This window comes from Trifolium pratense, linkage group LG5, assembly GCF_020283565.1.
Source record: "Trifolium pratense cultivar HEN17-A07 linkage group LG5, ARS_RC_1.1, whole genome shotgun sequence".
Lineage (NCBI taxonomy): Eukaryota > Viridiplantae > Streptophyta > Magnoliopsida > Fabales > Fabaceae > Trifolium > Trifolium pratense.
Genome location: NC_060063.1, coordinates 1780151 through 1805531, shown reverse-complemented (window position 1 = coordinate 1805531; position 25381 = coordinate 1780151). Strand labels below are relative to the sequence as shown.

Here is a 25381-nt window from a genome sequence, read left to right as displayed (position 1 = left end):
TAATCAATGCCCCGGGGACACCAGTTAGCATGACCCAAATATAAATGTAACATCTACATTTTTTCCTTTTAAAAAAATATTAAAAATAACATAATTGTTTAGTAGTGATTAATAAAATCTATGAAGTACTTAAGATAAATTTTCATCTCTCATGCTATTAGTTTTCTATGAAGTACGAATACCGAAGATGAAGTTTCATTCACTCCATACGTGTCTAAGAAAACTAAAAAACAATTATGTTATTTAATCACTACTAAACAAGACATGAGATTGGTAATAACAAAAGTCTGGAGGATTTCCCTTAACTACCTAAACCAGACATGAGATTGGTACCTGAGACACGTAATAGGTTATATTTATGATGAGTTGAACTATGACAGGCAATTTCTGGCAAATGAGCACCGTAAAATGATGTCGACAATGACCACTAAGCAGAGAAGTATATATGATAAAATTATGAAAAGGGTTGACGATAAAAACAGGTCTTTTTTTTTCTTTATGAATATGGAGGAACTTGAAAAACATACATTTGGAGAGCTATGTCTGCAGTATTAAGATCAAAGGGCGAGATTGTTCTAACGATAGCGTAAAGTGGGATAGCTGCTTTGCTATCTCTATAAATGTTCATGAGGCCTCTTCGTGTGAGATACTACCAACAAATGATTTAGCTAAACTGATTCGTCGTGCAAGGCTAATCATATGGGATGAAGCACCTATGATGCATAAACATTGTTTTGAAGCCGTTGATCGTACTTTGAAGGATATACTACATGAAAATACTTTCCATTTGGTGGAAAAGTAGTTGTTTTGGGTGGAGATTTTCGTCAGATTCTTCTTGTTATACCAAAAGGAACAAGACAAGAGGTTGTTAATTCCACTATAAATTCTTCTCAGTTATGGAAAGTTTGTGAGGTGCTTACATTGACAATTAACATAAGACTACAGACTACAGACTGACAGTTCAGATTCTGACATTGAAGATAAAAATAATTTTTCAGAGTGGATTTTGGGTATTGATGATGAAAGTATTGGGCAATCTAATGACTCAGATATCACAATACAGATGAAAATGGGGAAGACACAGACGAAACTGGAAATGTTGTTTACAAAGAAGCTTTCCATAATGTTTAGTAGTTAATTTGTAAACTATTTATCTATATCTATCGTTGTACTGAATATTATTATTTTTATCATCACTATATTTTGAGTTGTTTTTATTTATTCATTTTGAAATTATTATTATATATTTTTTTGATATCATATATGCTGGTGTACAAAACCCGTGCGATAGCGCGGGTCGGTGACTAGTTAATTTTACGGTTAGCATGAGAAAGAAACAAAGGAACCGTGTGTAAAAGAAACCTAAAACCATCAAGACTCTCCAAAGATTCAACCTAGAGGGAAAAAAAGAAATCCGACTCGATGACAAAAACACCTCAAGAAACAGTCTCACCTCTCATCATCTTTTTCAGGAGATGAGTTTCTCTTATCCACCAACTTCTTGATTGAAGAAGATTCATCGATAAAGATACACTCATTTGGAGAAGCTCAGATAAACCACACAACAACATACTACATTAGAATCAACCCTAGACACATTCGACACAAGGACTCAAATTTTAACTCTCTAAATATTAAATTTCAAATGGGTCAATTTTCTTTTTCCTCTAACCATTTAATCGCTAAACTTATTAAAATTGTATCTTTCTTTTTGTATTACTATTTTTTTTTTTTGGTAAGACTAATATTTTTTTTTTAAGATGATGGATTTCTCTTTACTTTTAAAAATCAAGTAGTTAATAACAATATTATACGAATTATTTATTACCATAAAATCTGTCCTTTTTTCCACTCATGAAGAAAAAGTGAGTGTACTATTTTCTGACAAAATATTTTGTGATTATTGTGCTATGTATGATCTTTTGGAACGATTCATACAATTTTCAACGGAAATAATTTGGCAGAGTCAAACATGGCTATATCAACTAATTGACCCATATGACTGCGATATATACTGTACTTTATAACTGAATTTTTGTATGACCTATGTCATTGGCAGTACTATACAGCTACACGAGTATCATCTCTGAATTGACCCATGGAGTATCTTATAAAATGATCGTAAATAAATAATTGAACAATTTAGTACCCAAAAAAAAATAAAAAATTGAACAATTTAGTGTGTTGAACTTGAAGGGTTTAATTAGAGTTGCTTAAGTTTTAACTAGTTGTTGAAGGGTATCATGCTATGTCAAGATAAAATCCACTTTGTATGTCTAATAGATGTCTAACTTTTGTGTTTGAAAAAAATTTAATTAAAAGGAAAAAATCTACTTTGTATATTCAATAGATGTTTAACTTTAGTTTTTGGATTTGTCATATTGGTCATTAAATTGGTCATTAAATGTATTAAAATTACAAATATATCTATAGTTTTTTTTTAAGTAACATTGCGACTAGAAATTTCACCCATAAAATAGATAAGTGGGAAGATCATCGGGGTTCGAAACTCGGCCCCCTAAATATACAATGTAATGTCTTGTCAATTGAGTTAAATTCACGGGATCAAATACATCTATAGTTAATGTCTCTTTTGTTACTAGTTTTTTGAACTGATTTGGTTAACGAAAAACAGATTTGCGGACCATATTGACTATCGAAAAATATATTTGAAGACCAAAATAACTAATAAAAGAAACACCTATGAATCTCGATAAGAAGTTTCACATCGATTGTGAGATAACACGAATATTTGTTTATAAGTGATGACAATCTCACATTACAAGCCGATTTTGTAAGGTTGATTTAGAACCAACTCACAATTCTAAGATGGTATCAAAGTCTCCTCCACGATTTGCTGACCGTCTGCTACATGATTTCTGATCGAGAAATGACCATTTATATCTGCGCCACAAGTCCAATAGTACTGAGCGCGAATTTTGTTTTACTAATCCTCTTTTTAGTGTGGTGAAACAGTTACTATTTCTAACAAATTATTATATCAATGTCTACATTAAATTAGGGATAAGTTATTTACAAAGTAACAGCTACATAATACGTTATGAATTATTGTAAAAAAAAACGTTAATTAGTATGTTTCAATGGTGATTTACTTAAGATTAATGTAAATGAAACAGTTACAATGTAACAACCATCATAATTCAAAGGGACCGATTCATAGACAACAAATATTTGAAAGTGTCAATAAAAACAAATTCCAACTCACCAAACTTGAAAAGTTGTACCTTCATATTTCTATTGTTATTTAACAACTCCCACACAAAAAAACACATTTATTGTTTCTCTACTTTTTTTTTTTGGCTTTATTGTTTCTCTACTTTAGTCTTCACTTTATTTTGCAAAGTAGAAATAATTGGTGTTATCTCCTATCCTTTATTGGTATCCAAAAAATTCCTAACCACAATAGAAGGAAAAATACTACAAATTTTTCTCCCTTTTTATTGTATTTTTTTTAATCTTAAAATTTAGTGTAAATTAAAACTTTCGACCAATGACTAATCACTATCACAATGCATATACCTACAAATAATATATTAATAATACAATATTTGACGTTTTATAATATAATACCAAAATTTAAATTACGCGCGGCCTGAAAACCTAAATTGACTGTAATAACAAGTTTTAGATTAATTAATTTCGATCAAACAACTCATATTCCATGATTTAATAAAATCGACTTCAAAATTAAATCTTAAAATGCATGTTGTTCGATTCGATCAAGATTAGATAACCAAATATGAAGATAAATGTGGATTTTTAAACCACCATCAATACAAATTAAATTAATATACCTAATGGAAATTAAACTTTTCTTACTATCAACACAAGAAAATTGAAAAGCATACATATACGAGATATATACAAAAAAACAGAGATTTACATAGCTCTAAAACCATAGTGTGATTTAAACACTCTATCAATATCCAATTACAATAATAAGCACCACCAACACCTCTCCATCTTGAAAAACAATGATTCAAGAGGGGGCAAAAAAAAAACAAAACCACAACATCATAGTAAATCAAATCACGTGCTATAAGATCCACCATCACATGACTTTTTACTTGACAAAGTAGTAAAATATAAAAGGTGCTTATACATATGGTAAAAAAAAGTGGTCGTAACATGTGACAAATTAAATCCAGTCAAATATTAACGGTTGAATTAAATCTGAGTAACAGATCAATTCAAGTGTTAAGATTTGACTGGACCGATTGATAATGTTCTATCTATCACGAGAGTTGTTGTTGTAAGGCGATTGAATCGCGGTTAACTTCTGTTGCAAGTTGAGATTTTTATAAAACCTCTTAATAAATTCTTCAGCCGCAACATCAACATGACTATGATCAACACCTTCTTCTTCCTTTAGAGGAAATGGCGAATCGGTGACTCTAATTCTTTTTCCAATGGGACTTTTTCCGAATCCAGGAAATGTGACTAACGGAGAAGGAGAAGAAAACGAAGAAGCATCGACGTCATTGAGTATTTCTAAAACCTTTTGAACGGTGGAAAAATCGGTGTATTGGTGGTGGTGGTGGTGACGACGATTGTTTTTATTTTTGTTGTGGAATTTTATGATGGCGGGGCTGTTGTTGCAGCTGAATTCGTAGTCGTGAGGAGAGACGAAGGAGGAGGCGGTGGCCGAGTGGTGGTGGCGGAGAGTGAGAGTGTTGGCTATAGCTTTGACGGCGGCGAGTTTTCCACGTTTAAGCAAAAGATTTAATTCAGCTACCATTTTGCTTTTGGCTATGTTTTTTGTTAACATGAACAAAATTATACGTAGTGTGTTCCATATTTTCTTTGCTACCAATGGTTGGTTTGTTTCAATTTCCATTGTTGTTTGTTGTAACGGTTTGATGAATTTGTGTGTTTGTTTTTTTTTCTTTTGTTGAGAGAGAGAGAGAGAGAGAGAGGAATGGGATGTGTTTGATATGGTTTGTGATGTGGGAGTGGGAGTTGAGTTTGAGGGGTATATAAAGGGATTCCAATGTAATTATCAGTTAATAAAGAGATTAATTATGATTAAGCGTTTCTTAAACGATAACCACACTACATGTCAAAAAGTAAAGATAACTACACTAACTTAAAAAAGTTTCACTTCCTATGTATGGGCACGTGTGTGCAATAATTATTTGAGATCCCATTTGGAAGGAGTAGTAGATAAGAAAAAGAGAGATAGAAGTGAGAGATGTGTGAGGCTTGACCAAAAAAAAGAAGTGAGAGGTGGTGTGAGATAAAAAAGATAAATGTGAGTCTAATTTAATTTGTAACAATGAGAGAAAAATGTAAGTCTAATTTAGTTATATTGGGAAGAACATGACTTATTTTTTTCTATAGTAATAATGTGTTTGAATTATTGAAAATAAAGTTGAATTATGATGTGGATTTGAGGATTTTGTTGATGGTATAAAGAGTATTTTTATAAATATAATTTGATTTTTGAGATTTTTTTTTACTATTTTAGGATTGGCAAAATGAGTTGAGTTGAATTAACTGGACCGACTTATTCTAAGTTGAGGTTTTAAGACTAAACTATTTTGCTTGATAAGAAGTTGCGATGTTCGAATTGAAGACAATGTGGTTGGTGGAGGTCCTTTTTTGGGGATCTTCAATGGAGGATGACTTATTTACCTATTAAGGTTGGGGGTTTGGGTTTGGGTTGTACTCCGCATATATTGAGAGGTGGTCGAGTATATATAACTCGGATTTTGACATTGCTTTGGACGGTCTACTTGATACGATTTCAACTTTTGACTTTAGAAGTTTTGCTATAGCAAGGACACCATGTTTTGACAAGTGCTATTTTTTTGTAAAATTGTTCAAGACATAGAAGTTGATTTTAACATGACCACAAGACAAAAAACAATTGATAATCATGTTGATAGGGTGAAACTCTCTTCATGGAAATGGTTTACAGGTAAAAACCCCGATAGCCCCTGTTCTTTCTATGAGTGGGAGGTGCAACCCCTCTTGTGCTGGTCCAATAAGGCGATGTGAGGATGCGGTGCCTGGATGTATCTGGCTCCTGTTGAGTGGTATCTCTTGTGGTGCCTGATCTTAGGTGACTTTTCTCCTTCCCCTTTTTCGTGGTTGCTTTGAGTGGTTTTGGTGGTTTGTTGCTTTATGGTGCTCTTTTTGGTGTTTCTTATGTATATCTTTATTTTGTTTTTGAATATTTCTGGTGCTCATGTTCTGATATTCTGACCGATCTATTTGCCATTAAAAAAAAAAGAAGACAAAAAGCAGTTTTTAAGTGTTTGAAAGCAACACATGCTCAAGATTTTCTTCTAGTTATTCCTATCGACGGATTAGGCCAGGACATATATCACCAATAGAGTATCGCACTTTCCTCAAGTATCACCTTATCACCTTATGATTCCACTATTTCTTATTGATGAGTTTTTTCCTATTTGTCTTAAGGTATATGCTTGGATTGATTTGGGGAGCATGTAGTTGATTGTAGAGAACTCTATGCTTCTTAGCATCAGAAGCCGTGAATCTTTTGAAAAGACTTCAAAGAGTCATAACATAGATCTCATGATGTAATGCTTAAGAAAATTAAATTTGTTATCTAAAAAGGATTAGCAGCGCAATTTTTGCTCGTTTATCCTGTATTCATATGTAATTATCTTGATCAAGTAAAAGAGCCCAAATATAGAACAACCGCTTGGATCTTGAGGTGATTGTCTAAAAAAAATCCATTTTTGTTTTACTAAAATAGTGTAATATTTTTTAATTTATGTTGTTAGCTTTGTTAATATTGCTGGATTTGTTTAATCTGTCTTACAAATTTGTTTTTACCACGAATTTATTTGCTGCTAATGCTACTTTCTACTTAATTATACTACTGGAAAGTTTTTTCCGGTAATAACATATCAATAGTATCAATGACTCATGCGAATAACCCAACTCATGGAATAATTTTTTTACAATTACAAACTTAATATATTTTATTAATCAAAATAGTATCAACATAAATAGATAGTATTGTAAACTGATAGCAATTAGATCAAGAAAGAAATGACTGCTTTAATAAACTTATGAGTAACTATATTTGTTTCTCTTTTAGTAAACTTCACCTTAAAATTAGAATTTAAAAGACAATACATTATTGATATTATAAATTAAAGAACTATGTTCGGATTGTTTTATGCAATTGAGAAAAAAATAATTGTTTGGTAAACTAGCCAACCAACTCATCAAAGCAGGGCAAATATTTGAACTCAGAAACTTAAATTGATATGTCACGTCTAGCTTTAGGTGGATCAATCCGCCTTTTCTTTTGATAAAGTAATTTAATGACTATAAATTTAACTCTTGATATGAATAAGTGAGAGATCTTGATTTCGAAACTCTTTATATATAGAATTCAACAATCTTACCAACCGAAGCTAGTTCATGAGCTTTTCATCTCTAATAATCCTAATATGTCTTGAGAATCAAACTCACCTTATATTTTTCAATAAAAAATACCTACGAGGATAACTAATGATTTAATAATATATAAAATAAAACAATACAAGAGCAATAAGAGAACATGACTTTTATAATTATTTTTAAATTGAGTTACACTCTAAATTTTAAAAATTTTAAATTACATGTTATAAATACTACTCTCCGTCCTAAAATATAAGTGAAAATTGGTCAAAAAAAGTTGACGTATTTGGTTAAAAATTTGGACTAAATACATCAAATTTATTTGACCAACCCACTTGGGCTTGATCTAGTGGTGTTGGCTTGAGTCCTTAGAGTATGCTCCTCTCAAGGTCTCAGGTTCGATTTTCCCTGGTACCAATTTCGATGGGCTAAGTTCATACAGAGCAAAAAAAACTCTGACTTTAAATGGGGTCACCACAAGTTGGCGGTGGGATTAGTCCCCTTAGATTAGTCGGTCTTAAAGCCGGATACCAAGTTTTAAAAAAATAAAATAAATTTATTTGACCAATTTTCTCTTGAAGCGGAGTCAGTATTTCAGTTATTACTTCAAAATTGAAGTTATCAATGGCAAACAAATATCACATTTCCATATTTTTTTTTCATAGTTTTTTCTACAGGAAACTACATAAACTAATATCTTTAAATATCTGGATCTGATCTCCTATCCGTCCTCCTGAAGAATCGCTTGCCTCCGACTATCCATGGATTTTTGCGATAGCCCTACAAGCCTTCACCACTCTTCGATCCCGGAATGCCTTCCGTACTCTCGAAGTTTTGCTTGGCTCCAAACCAACCTTGGAATTTTAGGCGGTTCCACAAGCTGCAACATCAAACTCTCCTTGTATCCAACTACCTCCAGCAGTCTCACAAGTTACCAAGTCTGATCACTTGTTGCTTTCAATTGCCTCCCTGAAGATCCTCTCAAGGTCTTGCACTTCTTCAGCCACAATTGAAACATAACCCACAAGGTCTCCATGGTCATCCTCTTTGGTTCAACAATACCACTCTCCTCCCTATCTCCGATTAGATAGCCAAGAGCTAATGTTGATTGTCTACCACTATTGGAAGACTCCACCTCAAACTGAGTTTCCACCAAAGTATACCCACCATGATCTCCACCTTGTAACACGCAAGACCTATTCAACTCCTCTGAAACATACTTCAAGCTATTGTTAGTCTCCAACAATTCCAGTTCAGTTCAACACCTAGTAAACCTTGTTCACTAGTCCAACTAAACACATGTCACTAACAGGTCCACCCGAAGTCCCACAACTCAACTACATTATGAGAATCACCACTAGTTATAGATGCATGACCAACTATCTTTGCATCTAAGTTCAGAAACATACCTCACATCGTGTAAAGAAACTCACAATTGTCAAACTTCGTAAGACAAACTGAACCCATACCTTGAACCTTCAAGCTTTCCGTTTTCAAGATGAACAACTCCACCTTCAACTAGCTCTAGTGTCTCAAAGTATTCCTTCTTCAAACACATGTGATAGGAGCATCCAAAGTCCATGACTCAATACTCCACCGGTTCCTAACTTCCACTAGCACCTCCACATCCTCATAATAAAGTTGTTGTTTCAGATAGTAACCCGAGTATTCTTAGCACCGCCTCTCCAGGCTGATGTCGAGTATTATTACCACCGCCTCTCCAGGCTGATGTCGAGTATTATTACCACCGCCTCTCCAGGCCGACCGTCTTCGCCATCTCCATTAACTCTTTATCTTCGAGGCACCAGATAACAACACTCCATGTTTTATCCATCATCTCGAACATTAAAATTGCTTCCATCTTCACTTTCCACAATTCCAAATTGCTTTCGGAAAGTTCCTCGATATCCCACTTAGAAACCATGGTGCTTACTTCAAATTGTTCCGATTGCCCCACGGTGGGCGCCAATTGTTGAGAATTCGTCAATAAAATCACACCAATAAAAGAACTTGATGTGTGGAGCAATAGAACGGCAACCAATAATTAAGCGGAATAAGCAATAATAATAACAACATATATTAGCATATAAAATATGAGCCAGGATCCGTTGACACCAACTAGTTTGACACCAAATGTTACACCTCTCAATAACGTTTTAACCGATATAAATTTTATAAAATACACCATTGGATTGAAAGTTTATATCATATAGATCATTTATGTTAAATTTAAATAAATCCAAAATTATTTGATATATTATTGAGATACATAAAAATTAACAGTTTTTTACATTTTTTAAATGTCGTTAATCTTTATGTGTCTCAATAGCATATCAAATGATTTTGGATTTGTCTGAAACAGTGGATTTTATAAAATTTATATCGGTTAAAATTTTATTGAGAGGTGTAACATTTGGTGTCAAACTAGTTGGTTTCAACAGATCCTGACTCATAAAATATTGTTCAATTAATACAAAAAAAATAATTGTTCAATTTGTCTCGACAAGTATTTTCAAAATATAATATTTTCATAATTTTATATAATAAATAATTGAAGATATTAGCGTTCAAAATTATGTATTAACATATATGCACCGATATAAAATGACACTTAAAAAAAGAGTAATACTCATAGGAGTAGCATCCTTTGGTATAGATGCTGTTATGAAGTTGTACATTATTATTTTGGGCCTGACGGGGGTGGTGGTGGTGTTGTTGTTAAACTCGTTAACTTTGTTAAGTTGGCTCGTGTATTTTTTCTTGTCATATATAAATTTAATAAAAGGAGATAAAAGTCCTTGCTATCCTTGTTAACCATTGTTGAAAAATTGCCACATTTCAATTGTAAGGGTAATTCAAGTCATTATGCATCAAAATTTTATTAAATAATAATTTTTTTATAATTATCAAATAATAATTCTTTATTATGTGGTGTGGTTTCTAATCATATATTAATATGCGTGTCTATATTTTTTTTTATAATTTCTATGACGACCTATATTTCTAATTATATATGCGGTTCTATTTCTTTTCTTTTTTTATAATTTTTACACGACCTTTGTCTATTTTTTATTTATAATTTTTACGCGAATCTAGATATCTACTCATATAATAATAATACGCGTGTTCACTTTTTTATAATCTATACTGGGACCTATATTTGTCCTTGAATATTTAAAAGGGATTTTATAAAAAGCGATAGAGAAAAATCTCTACGTGTGTCTATTTCTATGGCGACCTATATTTCTATTCATAAATATGCGTGTCTAAAAAGCGGTCTTATAAAAGGGGAAATTTCTATTCATATATTAGGATGCGTGTCTATTTTTTTTTTAATAATTTTTACGTCGACCTTTATTTCAACTCATATTAATATGCATGCCTACTTTTTGATAATCTCTACGCAAGCTTATATTTGTCCTTGGTTGCCATTTGAAAAAGGTCTTACAAAAAGAGATAGAGAAAAATTTAAAGATGGTCTTATATCTAGGGACGGAAGAAGTAATTTCTATGATGACCTATATTTCTACTCATATATCGACATGGAAAACAAAAAAATTGATCTAAATATTAATAAATATACGATAATTACACATGAAGGATAGATAAACGGACAACAAGCTGCATTGAATGTAATGGCAAAACCAATCCTTTTAAAAATAACATTCATAGACTAGGATCTAGGAAACCCCGATAATTCAAAATTGCTCAAGTATCGCGTCAGATACGTATCTGACACAAAGGTTGTCAAACTCGCGAGTCTACCCAGACTCGCAAAGGGCCGCAGACTCAACTCGTAGACTCGTACGAGTTTATGGAAACTTAAAAATGAGTTCAAAAGCCTATAAGTTACTCATAAATGACATAAAAATTCAAATTTCAAACAAACTTGTTATTTTTAACAAAAAAAAACTCCATAATAAAACAAACAAAATAGCAAAGTATGTAAATAATGTACTAGCTACTTTTTAATTGGCTACTACATACAGAATGAAACACAAACCTGGAGGATGAGAGAGAAGATCGTGAAAGCACCGCTACAATGAAGGGAGGAAGAGACTCTTTCGACGTCGTCGTCAACTAGTTTCAGGGTTTCTAATTCTAAACGTTTGGTACGTAGTACATATATATAGTCGAAAAATAGGTTTAAGGGTTTTCAATTGTTTATTTTATTTTTAAGTTTTGTATTTTGGGGATTTTTTATAAATATAAAAATCAAAAATTTATTTTTTAGAAAAGTTTATAGACTCGTAAATTCGCCATAGACTCGCGAGTCTATACGAGTCTACTCAAGTCTACGCGAGTTTATCAAAAATCGGTTCTATCAGCGATTCAATTCGTTTTTGCTCCCTAAATACGTAAACTCGTACGGTACGAGTTTAAGACTCTATTCGCGAGTTTGACATGACACTAATACGTGTCAGATACTTCCCGATACGTACCAGGAATGTATCCAGTGATTAATTTTTTGTAATATAAAAAAAATACCAGATATGTTTACAATACTTCCCAATACGTATCGAAGTAGTAGTATCCAATAATTAAATTTTATTTTTTGAATAAAATAACCAAGCACACGTTCACGATACGTTGTTTCATGATGATGTGAATGGAGGAGAATAGATTGAAAACAATTAGTGTTAACTCTTCTTAAGTAGTGATATGATGTTGTTTTTGTATAGTACTAATGATGTCTTTTAAGGTAATACTAATTTTGTTCGGGATAATAGTACTAACGATGATTACTTTTGGATAGTACTTAAAATATGTAATTTACTTGATTTTAATAATGTGAATGTTTATTTTATTATTTATTTTAGGTGTATTTATTTTTTTTTTATTTATATATATTTAATTTTAAATTAAATTTTTTATTAAAGTATCTTGGCTTGTATCATATATTAGATTTTAATTTTTTCCCGTATCGCTATATCCGTGTCGTATCGTATCCGTATCGTATCACATATCTGAGTTTCTTAGACTAGAAGTCATAACATTATATTGTTATGCATGACCTTTTGAACTCTTTGTAGAAGACTCACGACCTTTGGTGCTAGGAATCCAAAAGTGTCAAACGTAAATCGTATAAAAGTATGTTGATTTTCAAAACATGTTTTTCAGGTTTGACCACTTTGCTTAAAATAACTTTGAGGGCTGTTTGTCTCACAGTAAAAGCCTCAATCCAACAAGTGGCGAAACCCTAGTCACGTCAACACATGCATGTTTTCCTCCTACCCATCCATGCATAACATCCGCCAGCCTAAATGACAATCGTCCCTCCTGTAAATCGGTAAAAAAAATTCAGAGGGCGCATTTTTTTTAACAGATAATCTAGCTTTGAATCGGACTAATTAAGCAGAAACTTCTTTCCGTTGGTCCAATTCAACAGGTGTTTAGCTATTCAATTATTGATGGAAATGTTGGATTTCATTGGCATGTTTCAAATGTAAAACTAGTGAAGAAAGATATGTGAGTTTAAGGATGGAAATTGGAGTATCTTGATATTTTCATTTGTTCTCGCTTGGATGTAAATGGTCCAGAGAATTCAAGGAGCTTTGAAAACCATAGAACATGCACTTGCTAGCTAGTGCTTAAAATTAAAGTCATATATCATGATTAATCACCAAGATATGTACTACTAAAGCCTAATTTCTACATCAGTTCAAGTTTTAGCTAAAATAATTGTTGACGAACCTTTTATTTTTTTATTTTTTAGTCAAGTAATTTAATGGCTAGAACGGCGAACCTTTTATTTATTAGAGGGGTAACTAAAACATAATTTCTAGATATCTTTTAGAGGGGTAACTAAAACTTAAGTTTTCACCTGAATTCGACTGCCCATAAAGGTGATAGAATATTAACAAAATGATTTGTGCGTCAAAGGTTAATATTGCTTTAGAGGAGTCAAATCTCATGTTTACTTGTATTTTTGTGTATCATTAGTTAGTAATTACTTATTCTTAGAAGAAAAATATAGTGTGTTAAAAGTTGTGTTGTTTTGGTGTGTTTTGTATTTGTAAAACCAAAAATAAACAAGCTATTGTTCTTGTTAGATAATAATTATATTATTATTGTAAGGGTAGTTTAGTCTTTCATAATTACTAGTTTATATACTCTATTGTATCTATTGTTCCATATGACTTTTTTGGTTTATTGTAATGGAAAACCCTAGCCTCATTTTTTCTCTTTGAATAGTTTCACATGGTATCTAGAGCAAGGTTCGATCCGCCGCCTTGAACAATCCGTCGTTTCCGCTGTCGAGTTCCCAACAAAAATTGGGAATATATTTGTTGCCGAAAATCTGATGAGAATGAATTTGGTTGAGTTCTTGCTGGCACGCTTTTGATCTCTCTGGTGGTGATCTTTCCGTTGCGGTAAATTTTGGACTTGTAGCTGTTTTGTTGGTTTCGTTTGCTTTTAAGAAAGGGGAAGAGGTATATATATTGTAAATTTGCAAGCTGGTTTGTTTGATTTAGAATGAATGTGATGCTGATATAATACCGTGTGATATTTCCATTGAGAAGCAATTTGAGTCTAATTGGTTGGTTGGTATATTGTTGATTGAATTCCTTATTGATTGGCTCTATTGTTTTGGCATTGTTGGTGATTGGTTGGATTTCTACGATTGAAATAATTGTTTGTTGGTTCATTTGATAGTTTGATAATATGGGTGGGTGCTCAAATCCAAACCAATCCAAATAAAAACCGAAAACCGATCCAAAAAAACTGAAAACCGCAAAAAACCGAAGTTTTTTGGATGTGTTTGGATGTTCTTTTGTGAAAACCGCTGGATCGGATCGGATTTCAGATTGATTTCTTAAAACCAATCCAAACCGAACCAAACCGCATACATATATTTTAATATTTATTTATCTTTTTATTAATATAAATATATATATATTGCATTAACTTTTTTTAATTTTAAATTTTGTTAATACTATATATTTTTTTGAACAAGAGTTAATACTATATGTTAGTTTAATTTAATCTATTTTAAATTTTGATAATACTATATGTTAGTTTAATTTAATCTATTTTTTTTTTTACTTTTTATATATTTCGAATATAATTGGTAATTGTCATTCCAAAATATTAATTTTTAATATATTATATGTTATATTTTACATCAAACTTAATATTTATTTTGTCAAAAATGTCAAACTATTATTTTGTAGCATTTTTTATAATATTTATATTTATTAAAAAAAATTACAATTTATAATTTGGATATCCAAAAACCGATCCAAATTAAACCGCATAATATTGGATCGGATTGGATCGGATTTTTTTTATTTGTCATCCAAAACCGAACCAAACCGCAAATGAATTTATTTTTGGATCGGATGAGTTTTTGCCTCAAAACCGATCCAAACCGAACCGCGAGCACCCCTAAATATGGCAATGTCTTTGGCTGCTCCTCTTCCTGTTGGCATTGGTATTGATCATGTATATCCACATAAGAGTACTTCAAGAGTGTTTGATCTTGCTGCATATTTCCAAAAGTTTCTCGCCACCCAGCCACATGCAACGTCTGTCTCCTCTATTAAAGGTTTGACCCCTTCTGATTATTCAAGTATTTCCTCGATATGGATCCTCGATTCTGGAGCATCACATCATATGTCATATGATCGTAAGTCTTTTTTGTCTTTAAATTCTAACCATCCATCTCAGTTATGACTGTCGATGGCACTCCTATGTCATTAGCAGGAATTGGGTCAGTGTCCAAATCTAATTTATCTCTTTCTGATGTTTATTATATTCATAATCTTACTTTGAGTCTTGCTTTTATTAGTCAGTTATGTGATTCTGGATATTCTGTTACGTTTTTTTCTACTCATTGTCATGTGCAGGATCAACATTCAGGGAGGTTGATTGGGAAAGGTCGTAGACATGGGGTACTTTATGTTCTGGATGAGATTAGAGTTCCAGATACTGCAACCTCAACTTCTACTTCCATTGATTTATCATCTTTTCGTTTGAATTCATCATCTTCTAACCTTTTATTTGTGGCATTCTCATCTTGGTCATGTTTCTGCATCTAGATTAAAATACTTGGCCTCTACTGGAGCTTTAGGAAAATTGCAAATTTGTGATATTTCTGATTGTTGCGGTTGCAAACTTGCTAAATTTTCTGCTTTGCCGTTTAATAAAAGTACTTCTATGTCCAAAGCACCTTTTGATTTAGTTCATTCTGATGTATGGGGTCCATCATCGATCCTTACCAAAGGTGGTTCTAGATATTATGTCTCTTTTATTGATGATCATACTCGTTATTGTTGGGTTTATCTAATGAAAAATTGTTCTGAGTTTTTTGGCATATATCAAAAGTTTCGTGCTATGGTTAAAACTCAACATAATTCTGTTATAAAGTGTTTCCGTTGTGATCAAGGTGGTGAATATACTTCTAATACTTCTAATATTGTTGAAACTGCTCGTTCTCTTTTGTTGTCTGCTTCTGTTCCAAGTGAGTTTTGGGGTGAAGCAATTCTCACAGTTGTACATGCTATTAATAGGATTCCGTTGTCAGTCACCTCAGGTTTGTCTCCCTTTGAAAAATTGTATGGTTCTAGTCCTGATTATTCTTCTTTGAAGGTATTTGGTTCTACCTGTTTTGTTCTTCTCCCACAAGTAGAACGAAATAAATTGTCTCCTTGTTCTGTGATATGTGTTTTTCTTGGCTACGGGGATGGTCAAAAGGGTTATCGTTGTTATGACCCTTCAAGTAAAAAATTGTATGCTTCTCGTCATGTTGTGTTTCTTGAGCACATACCATTTTTCTCTCTTTCGTCTGATACACATACTCCTAGCTTGTCTGAACTAACGAATATTGATCCTTTCGGTGTCGATAATGATATTTCTGCTGACTGTAATTTTGAGAACTACAAGGATGATACTAGTGCTGCTCCAGATACATATGCCCCTTTTGTCCCATCAACTACTCAACCTCCTCTGACTGTTGTTCCTACTGCACCACCTCCACCACCACTTCCTCCTCGTTATCCTTCTCGTGATCGTAAGTTTACTCAATTGCCTGATTTTGTTTATTCAATTTATTCTGCTTCTTTTCTTACCTCTGTTCATAGTATGTCTGAGCCTTCGTCCTATAAAGAAGCTATTCTTGATCCTCTTTGGCAAAAGGCTATGGCTGAGGAACTTGCCGCTTTGCACAAGACAAATACTTGGGACATAGTACCTCTTTCACCAGGAAAACGTGCAATTAGGTCTCGTTGGGTATACAAGATTAAAACCAAGTCTGATGGGTCAGTTGAGCGTTACAAAGCTCGTCTTGTGGCTAAGAGATTCTCTCAACAATATGGTATGGATTATGAAGAAACATTTGCTCCTGTGGCCAAAATGACCACTATTCGCACTCTTATTGTTGTTGCATCTGTTCGTCAATGGGATATTTCTCAAATAGATGTTAAAAATGCGTTTTTAAATGGTGATCTTCAAGAGGAAGTTTATATGGTACCTCCATCAGGAGTTTCACATAATCAAGGTGAAGTATGTAAGTTAAAAAAAGCTCTATATGGTTTGAAACAAGCTCCAAGAGCTTGGTATGAGAAGTTCTCTACTGTGATTAAATCTCTTGGATTCTGCTCTAGTGATCACGATTCTGCTTTATTTGTTAGGACAACTTATCATGATCGTATTATACTCTCTTTATATGTTGATGATATGATTATTACAAGTGATGATGTTGATAGAATTAATGAGTTGAAATTACAGTTAGCTTAAAGATTTGAGATGAAGGATTTAGGCCCTCTTCGCTACTTCTTAGGGATTGAAGTTGCCTATTCTCCTAAGGGTTATCTCTTATCTCAATCCAAGTACATTGCAAACATTCTTGAGCAAGCTCGTCTCTCTGATACTCGAGCAGTAGATAGTCCTTTAGAGTTGAATGTGAAATATGTTCCATCTGATGGGATTCCTCTACCGGATCCTACTTTGTACCGTACTTTGGTTGGAAGCTTGGTCTACCTTACTATTACTAGACCTGATATTGCTTATGCAGTGCATGTCGTTAGTTAGTTTGTTGTTTCTCCCACTACAATACATTGGGCAGCCGTGCTTCGTATTCTCTGTTATCTTCGGGGAACTCAATTTCAGAGTCTTTTGTTTCCGTCATCCTCTTCCTTAGAGTTACGTGCTTACTCTGATGCTGATTGGGCTGGTAATCCTACTGACCGTAAGTCTACCACAGGCTTTTGTATTTTTCTTGGAGATTCTCTCATCTCTTGGAAGAGTAAGAAACAAGACATCGTTTCCCGCTCTTCTACAGAAGCTGAGTATCGTGCTATGGCATCTACCACTACTGAAATAGTTTGGTTGCGTTGGTTACTTTGTGATATGGGTGTGCCTCTTTCTGAACCAACCCCTATGTACTGTGATAACAAGAGTGCCATTCAAATTGCGCACAACTCTGTATTTCATGAACGTACCAAACACATTGAGATTGATTGTCACTTCACACGTCACCATCTTCAACATGGTACCATTACTTTGCCGTTTATTTCTCCCTCCTTGCAGATTGCTGATTTGTTCACGAAGACGCAATCTACTAAGCATTTTCGTTTCTTAATTGACAAACTCTCGATGCTTCATGTTAACACATCGTGAGTTTGAGGGGAGATGTTAGATAATAATTATATTATTATTGTAAGGGTAGTTTAGTCTTTCATAATTACTAGTTTATATACTCTATTGTATCTATTGTTCCATATGACTTTTTTGGTTTATTGTAATGAAAAACCCTAGCCTCCTTTTTTTCTCTTTGAATAGTTTCACAGTTCTAAAGTGTGGTTATGATTCTATTACTCCCAATCTCTTCTTTCAATCCGAAGGAGTACAAATTCTTTTACGGTTGTTGAGATTCCAATGAATTTTTGGACATTGTTTTGGGCACTCAATTATGTATCACTTTGTTAAAAAACATAGCCTACAAATATTTAAATCTAGATATAATTAAAGTGAAAGTATTTTTTTAATAAAAAAGAAAAAACAATCAATAAAAATAAAATGAAAAAGATAAGAAAAACGTTGAAAATAAAATGAAAAAGATAAGAAAAACGTTGCAGTGTACGTAACTAAAATTTTATATAGTGGATGTAAGTGCATTAGTGGAAGACAATAAAGTTAAAAGAAATTAATTCTTTTGTTATTAGTTTTCTTATAAAAAGATCCACCACCGATATCTTTTGTCTCCTTTCTTTTTGCTATAGAAAGAAAATTTTATATTTACTCTCTTTTTAACCCTAGTTGTTGCCGTATTTCTTTTCTTTTTCGACTATCAAAGTGGGGAGTTTTAAACCAAAACATTTAATTCAAGTAGTTAATGAACTCTCCTAGAACATATTGTTTTACATAACTCGAATTTGATCAATTGGAACAATTCTTGGCCATGTTTTACTTACTTTACATATGAACTCTGGATCATCGGACCCCATCCCTTGAAAACCAGGGGTTAATACAAAAAAAAAAAGGATGTTTAGAGCCAACTTTGGCCAGGAATCACCCCTACACATAATTTTTCTTTCTCATTTATTTAAATAAATGTTATTTTCACTTGTTTGTTTTGATTTTCTTTCTTTGTGCGGTGTATTTTGTTTTTTTTCTACTTAGTGTTGTGTATTTTAATTTTTCATCTTGGTACATTGTTCATTTGTTTCAGGTTGAATGAATAGTTTCGAACTAGTGTATATCCAATTAAGATTCATGAGGAGTGCTAGCAACACACTCTTTAACAAACACACTCTAACACACTCTCTTTTATTGGTTAAAATTTATATGGGTCCCATAAAAGTTATATGAGTCCACATTTTTTTATGGGACCCATGTGAATTTCAACCAATAAAAGAGAGTGTGTTGGAGTGTGTTGATTAAAGAGTGTGTTGCTAGTATTATTCATCCAATTAATGACTTTAATATCATCAATACTACAAATCTGGTGATATATATATATGAGGAGTGCTAGCAACACACTCCAATAACAAACACACTCTAACACACTCTCTTTTATTGGTTAAAAGTTATATGGGTCCACATTTTTTTATGGGACCCATGTGAATTTCAACCAATAAAAGAGAGTGTGTTGGAGTGTGTTTGTTAAAGAGTGTGTTGCTAGCATTATTCTATATATATTACAGACACTTCTATACAATAGTATTTGTAACCTTATGAAATTCTGATATTTAATTTCTTAACGCCTGCTTTTGGTACTAGTTAGCAAATACTCTTTAAATTAGGATAATCCTAACATATTTTCCTATATATGAAACCTACTTTATTAAGTTTCATACTATATTAATAAGTGATATCTTCAATGCTACATCATATTTTTATAACTCATATACATTTTGCTTCAATAATAAAAATATAAGGTACTACAGTATATATTAATGATGATAAGAATACTTTATTGCAATTATAAACATTAATGATGATAACACATCTTATTTAAGATACTTTTGCAAATTCTATGATATTAATGATGATAACACATCTTATTTAAGATACTTTTGCAAATTCTATGATACTTGTCGGGTCAAGTTTCTCCAATGGAGAAAAAAAAAGGAATAAATTCATCATTCTACAAAATATATTTATTAAAGATGCTCTTATAGTGAATCACTCGATGCTAGAACCGATCTCCAAACCATATTAAATCGGTGATAAAAGAAAAAAAAAAACTCTTATAGTAAGTAGATGTTACCAATACTCTTCAAATTAAAATGAAACACCAATCTTAGGTACCAACTATTGGTTCCAAAGTGTGAAATGTCAAAACATCCATTTGTCAATTAGTATTTGATTGTTTGATACTAGTACTAATCATTTCGTTCTTAAATTTGTCATTAGTGTTTGATTTTTTTTTAACAAATAGTGTTTGATTGTTTGATCACTAATCATTTCGATTTTAAATAAAAGCTAAAGTTTAACTTGTTAGGATATTTAGGATTCATTTGAGTTGACTTACTTTTAAGCTTATGCAAAATAGTTTATGCAAATAAATAAGCTTTCATATATTATTATAATTAGTTTTTCAAAATAGTTTATGAAAAATTAAAGATGTAATTTTTGTTAGTAAAAACTTATGAATTAACATAAAAGTTTATTTATTTACATAAGCTATATTCAAAAACTCAAAAATAAGTCAATTCCAAACGGGCGCATAATCTAAATTCAGAACAAATAATTAATTTTTATTAATTCAACTTTATCTTATATTTTGTGTTGAAGGGAGTATTAACTTCTATCATTGGTTATGATATGTCCAACGTATATTACCTACCTTCGATCTCTGAATATAAGATTCTCCTAAGATTTTTGTTTTGTTTTGCCTTATAAGACATTTTCAAATTATCAGTTGCATCATTTTCTACAATTTATAATAAATACTCTAAATTTTTTATAACTAATTCTCTCTCTTGAAAAAAATATAAAATTAAAAAAACAATATAAATTGTCATCAAATTTAATAAAACAATTATCCTTTTTTTTTTTTTTATAAACAACAATTATATTTCTTAATTCTTGTAACATATACAAATGAGTTTTATATTTAGGTTCGAGGATAACATATGTTATTTTAAAAACTTCAGTTAACAAATTCAAAGCACCAAAATTCAATTTTCAAAACATGATTATGGATTAGTCAAAAAAACATAAAGCATAAGAGAAAACAAACTAACACTTGAATCACTAACACAAATATTATGGTAACACAAAATGTGAATATACATCAAACTTTGTTCACTCCACAATAAAAAGTAGTATGTCTTGCCAACTGAAGTACAATAATTGGGCAATGTCTTGTTCTTAGTAAAATAAATGGTTAAAATGTTTTTGGGTCCTACAAAATTATCAAGTTTTATTTTTATCCCTATAAAAAAATTGGCATGTTTTGGTCTATATAAAATTATTATGCACGCAATTTTAGTCCCTACTATGAAACCAATGCGTATTTTTCAATGATTATTTCACAGACATGTTTAGAACATCATAAAAAATTATTCGAAAAAAAAACTCAAAATTTGATTTCGACGAAAATTTATAATTAATTTTTCTCTTTCTAAAAATTTTAAAGTTTTGTAAAAAAACTTTTTATAGTACTCTAAACATATCTGGAAAAAAAATAAAAATTAATAGTAACTAAAACTGTATACCTAAATATTTGTTTTGGTTAAGTAGTCTTGTGGCTAGAATTTTAACTTTTAAGGTGAATAAGTGAAAGTACCAAAGTTCGAACTTCGGTCCCTACAATAATTTGCAATGCTCCTTCCAATTGAGCTATGCTATCTTTTTTTATATAGGGACCATAAATAAATAGAAGCACGTTTTATTCAATGATCATGCTATAACCATGCATAGGTCCTACACCACAAAGTACACGCACACGGCATTTCATAATATTTAGACATCATGATAGTAAAATATAGTAATATATTTTTTTTAAAACTCGTATCCGACCATAAGACCAACTAATTTGAGGGGACCAATCTCACTGTCCACTTGTCGGAGCCCCATTTAAAACCAGAATTTTTTTGTTTTTGTATGAACCAGCACACTAAAATTGGTACTAGGAGGAATCAAAGCTTTAGAGCCCCACTTGTCGGAGCCCCATATATAAAGGACCAGCGTTTATTTTCTATTATACATAACATATATTTAATAAAATTTAAACTTTAGAGCTTCATTAAAATAACAATGTCACCGTTCTTGTGAACTTAGTTTAATTGACATGGACATTACAAATTATTGCAGGAATTGTGATTCGAACCTGAGACATCCACTTATTTATCTTAAAAGGCGAAATTCTAACCACTAGACTACTTGACAAAAAACTAACAATGTCACCGTAATTTTGTCACACGATTAATTCAAACACACTTTATAATTTCTCAATAAACAAAGTAGTTTCTATTTTCTTTCTTTCTTTTGTTTTTTTTGGTCAGGGTTTCTATTTTCTTTCTATTATATATAGAAGGCTATGTACATTCATAAGATATTCACATCATCCTATAACTTGTGTTTGTGTGGTATTGAAACTTCCTAACATAGAAATCATGAATTCTATTCAACAAACACAAGAAAAATGGAAGGGCAAAGCTAAAACAGAATTACTAGGATGCAAAGCAAATCAAGTATGGCCACTTTTAGAGGATTTTTTTGGCCTTGGCAAATGGTTTCCAACTCTCTCAACATGCATTCCTCTTGAAGGAATATCCGGCAAACCTGGTTGCGTCCGATTTTGTGGTGGTTTCAAGACTCCAGTTGACGAACATGGCAAACAAACTTTGAATTGGACTAAGCAGAAACTTCTTTCCATCGATCCAATTCAAAGGGTATTTACTTATTCAATTATTGATGGAAATGTTGGATTCCATAATTATGTTTCAACTGTTAAGGTACTTGAAAAAGATGATGGATGTGTGATTGAGTGGCTTTATGAAGTTGAACCAGTTGAAGGGTGGAAATTGGAGTATCTTGATCTTTTCATTGGTTCTGGCTTGGATGAGATGGGTCAAAGAATTCAAGGAGCTTTGAAAATCATGGAAAATGCACTTGTTGGAGTTTGAAATTGAAGTCATATATCATGATTAATCATCAAAGAGCTTGATTTTTATTTGAGCTCGAATTCTGGTTGAAATAATCGTTGGTCAGCCTTTACCTCTCAGCTGAACTCTATATCTTGATTAATTTCTATCAGGCATCTTCAAGTTTTTCCGTAGTTTCGAGTGCTCATAAATGTGTTATGAGGACTAAGTAAAATCTCGTGTCTACTTATATTTTTGTGTATCGTTTGTTTGTCATTACTTAATAATAGTAAAGGCTAAGGTGTGTGTTAAAAGTTGTATTGTTTAGGTGTGTTTTGGGTTTGTAGCAAAAATCATAAGCTTGATTAATTTTTAAGTGTGTTTATGATTCTACCACTGCCTTTTTTCTTCTTTTAATCCATGGAGTTTTGAATTCTTTTAAGGTTATTGAGATTCCAATGAATTGTTATACATAGTCTTGGGCACTCAATTGTGTATTACTTTCTTTTATTTGAGCCCTAAATTAATTAGGCATGGTTTCAATGATGGATGCATAAATAAACCATATTTTGTATCAACCTTTCTCAATATGTTCTGCAAAAAGTCAAAATAAAAATTCCTAAGGTTACCAAATTTGTTGGTGAAGCAGGAGAATCAACATGTGGCTAAATACAGAATCAAATGTGGAAACTTAGAAAATGATGAATATCTGAAAATGAAAGATTTTTCAAGTTCATTAACTAGAGAAAGCCTCACTAAATTGAAATATATCTTGATTTTTTCATTTTTTTCCGGCTTGGATGTAATGGTCTAGAGAATTCAAGGAGCTTAAAATTAAAATCATATATCATGATTAATCACCAATGTATGTAGGGTTGGGAACAGGCTTGGCCTGAGCCTGGCCTACGATTTTTCTTCAGGCATGAGCCTGGCCTACGGCCTATCAAATGTTATGTATTTTGGCCTGACCTGAGCCTTTTTAAAGCTTGGTCTGACCTTGTAGCCTATTTAAAAGCCTGTATTACATAAATGTCTTTATATAGTCTTTTTAAATATGCTAAACAAGCCTTAAAAGCCTATTTCACATTTAAATTTTTATAATTTCTTCAACATTAAGAAAAAGCTAATAAAATAATTAGCACAATAATTAAAAGTTAATAAAATAACAAATATGATTAAATAATAATATATTTTTTCTTTCGCAAAAAAAATATAAATAATAATATTATATAAATAATAATAATAATTAAATATAAACAGGCCGACCTATCACACTTTGTAGGCTTTTTTAAAAGCACGAGTCTGGTCTATTTATGTAAACAGACTTTTTTCAAAATCTAACCCTGACATTTTTAATAAATCAGGCCAGGCTTACACAGGCCTGGCCGAAGGCGCCTGTAGGCTGTCTGGCCTATTCCCAACCTTAATTGTATGTACCAAAGCCTAATTTCTACATCAGTTCGAATTTTAGTTAAAATAATTGTTCGTCAACTTTTATTTACTTCTCGCTGAACTGTAAATTACTATGATCTCTACTTACTAGCAATTAGTGGGGTAATTAAAAACTTAAACTAGATATCTTTAAGATTTTACTTGAGTTCGACTGTTCATAACCGGTTAATATTATCTTAGAGGAGTCAAATCTCATGTTTGTATTTTTGTGTGTCAAATATGGTGGTTAAAAAAGAAATAAAATAAAAAAATAAAAAAAAAAAAAAAAAAAAAAATGGTGGTTAATAAAAGTTGTGTTGTCATGGTGTGCGTGTTTTGTATAACCGTAGCAAAAAATAAACATTTTTTTTTTGATAAGCAAATGATAGAATTAATAAGGAGTACAAGGGGTACTCAATCCCTTATAATTCACAAAATAAACACCCTTAAAAGCTACTCAGACATTTTAAGGGGTTATTACACCAATCAAAAAAAGTAGATTTACCAAGCCGACCTACTCTACCCGAGAACCAATACCAAGAGATATTTCTAATATGATCAAACAGACGCTGGAAATCTGCACCTTCACCTCTAAAAATGATATTATTTCTCATTCGCCAAATACACCACGTAGTTGCCAACCAAATTAAATGACGAAATTTCATTCCCTTTTGAGCTTTCACTGCAGCTCCAAATTGCATAAAATGAATATGGCCTATCCCATGATTGTTGTAAGGCAATCCCAACCAAGCATAAATCTTCTTCCAAATGTTACTAACATGAATGCAATTGAAAAACAAGTGACTGAGATCCTCTAACATACTTGAACAAAGTACACATTTTAAATCACCGCCAGATAGTATAATACCTCTATGAGCTAATGCAACTCGAGTAGGAAGCTTTTCTAGCAATAAGCGCCATCCAAACACTCCCACTTTTGATGGTAAATCATTCTTCCAAAGCTTTCGAATAGCCACTAGAGACTCCGCTGGAATAGCATCACAATTATCATC

General features: G+C 32.0%; 2 protein-coding genes across 2 annotated transcripts; one reads left to right on the top strand and one right to left on the bottom strand.

Annotated features, from left to right (window-relative positions):
* Positions 1–3856: 3856 nt before the first annotated feature.
* Positions 3857–4971, bottom strand: LOC123884580. The gene has a single exon (XM_045933705.1). It carries the CDS (start codon positions 4856–4858, stop codon positions 4250–4252), a length of 609 nt encoding a protein of 202 aa, XP_045789661.1. The 5' UTR covers positions 4859–4971; the 3' UTR covers positions 3857–4249.
* Positions 4972–22358: 17387 nt separating this feature from the next.
* LOC123884788 (lachrymatory-factor synthase-like) lies at positions 22359–23330 on the top strand. The gene has a single exon (XM_045934004.1). The coding sequence runs from the start codon at positions 22467–22469 to the stop codon at positions 22977–22979; it is 513 nt and encodes a 170-aa protein (XP_045789960.1). The 5' UTR covers positions 22359–22466; the 3' UTR covers positions 22980–23330.
* The last annotated feature ends 2051 nt before the right edge of the window (positions 23331–25381 follow it).

Excerpts from the sequence above, each read along its gene's own strand:
- LOC123884580 (XM_045933705.1), bottom strand. The coding sequence starts at position 4,858 with ATGGAAATTGAAACAAACCAACCATTGGTAGCAAAGAAAATATGGAAC.
- LOC123884788 (XM_045934004.1), top strand. The coding sequence starts at position 22,467 with ATGAATTCTATTCAACAAACACAAGAAAAATGGAAGGGCAAAGCTAAA.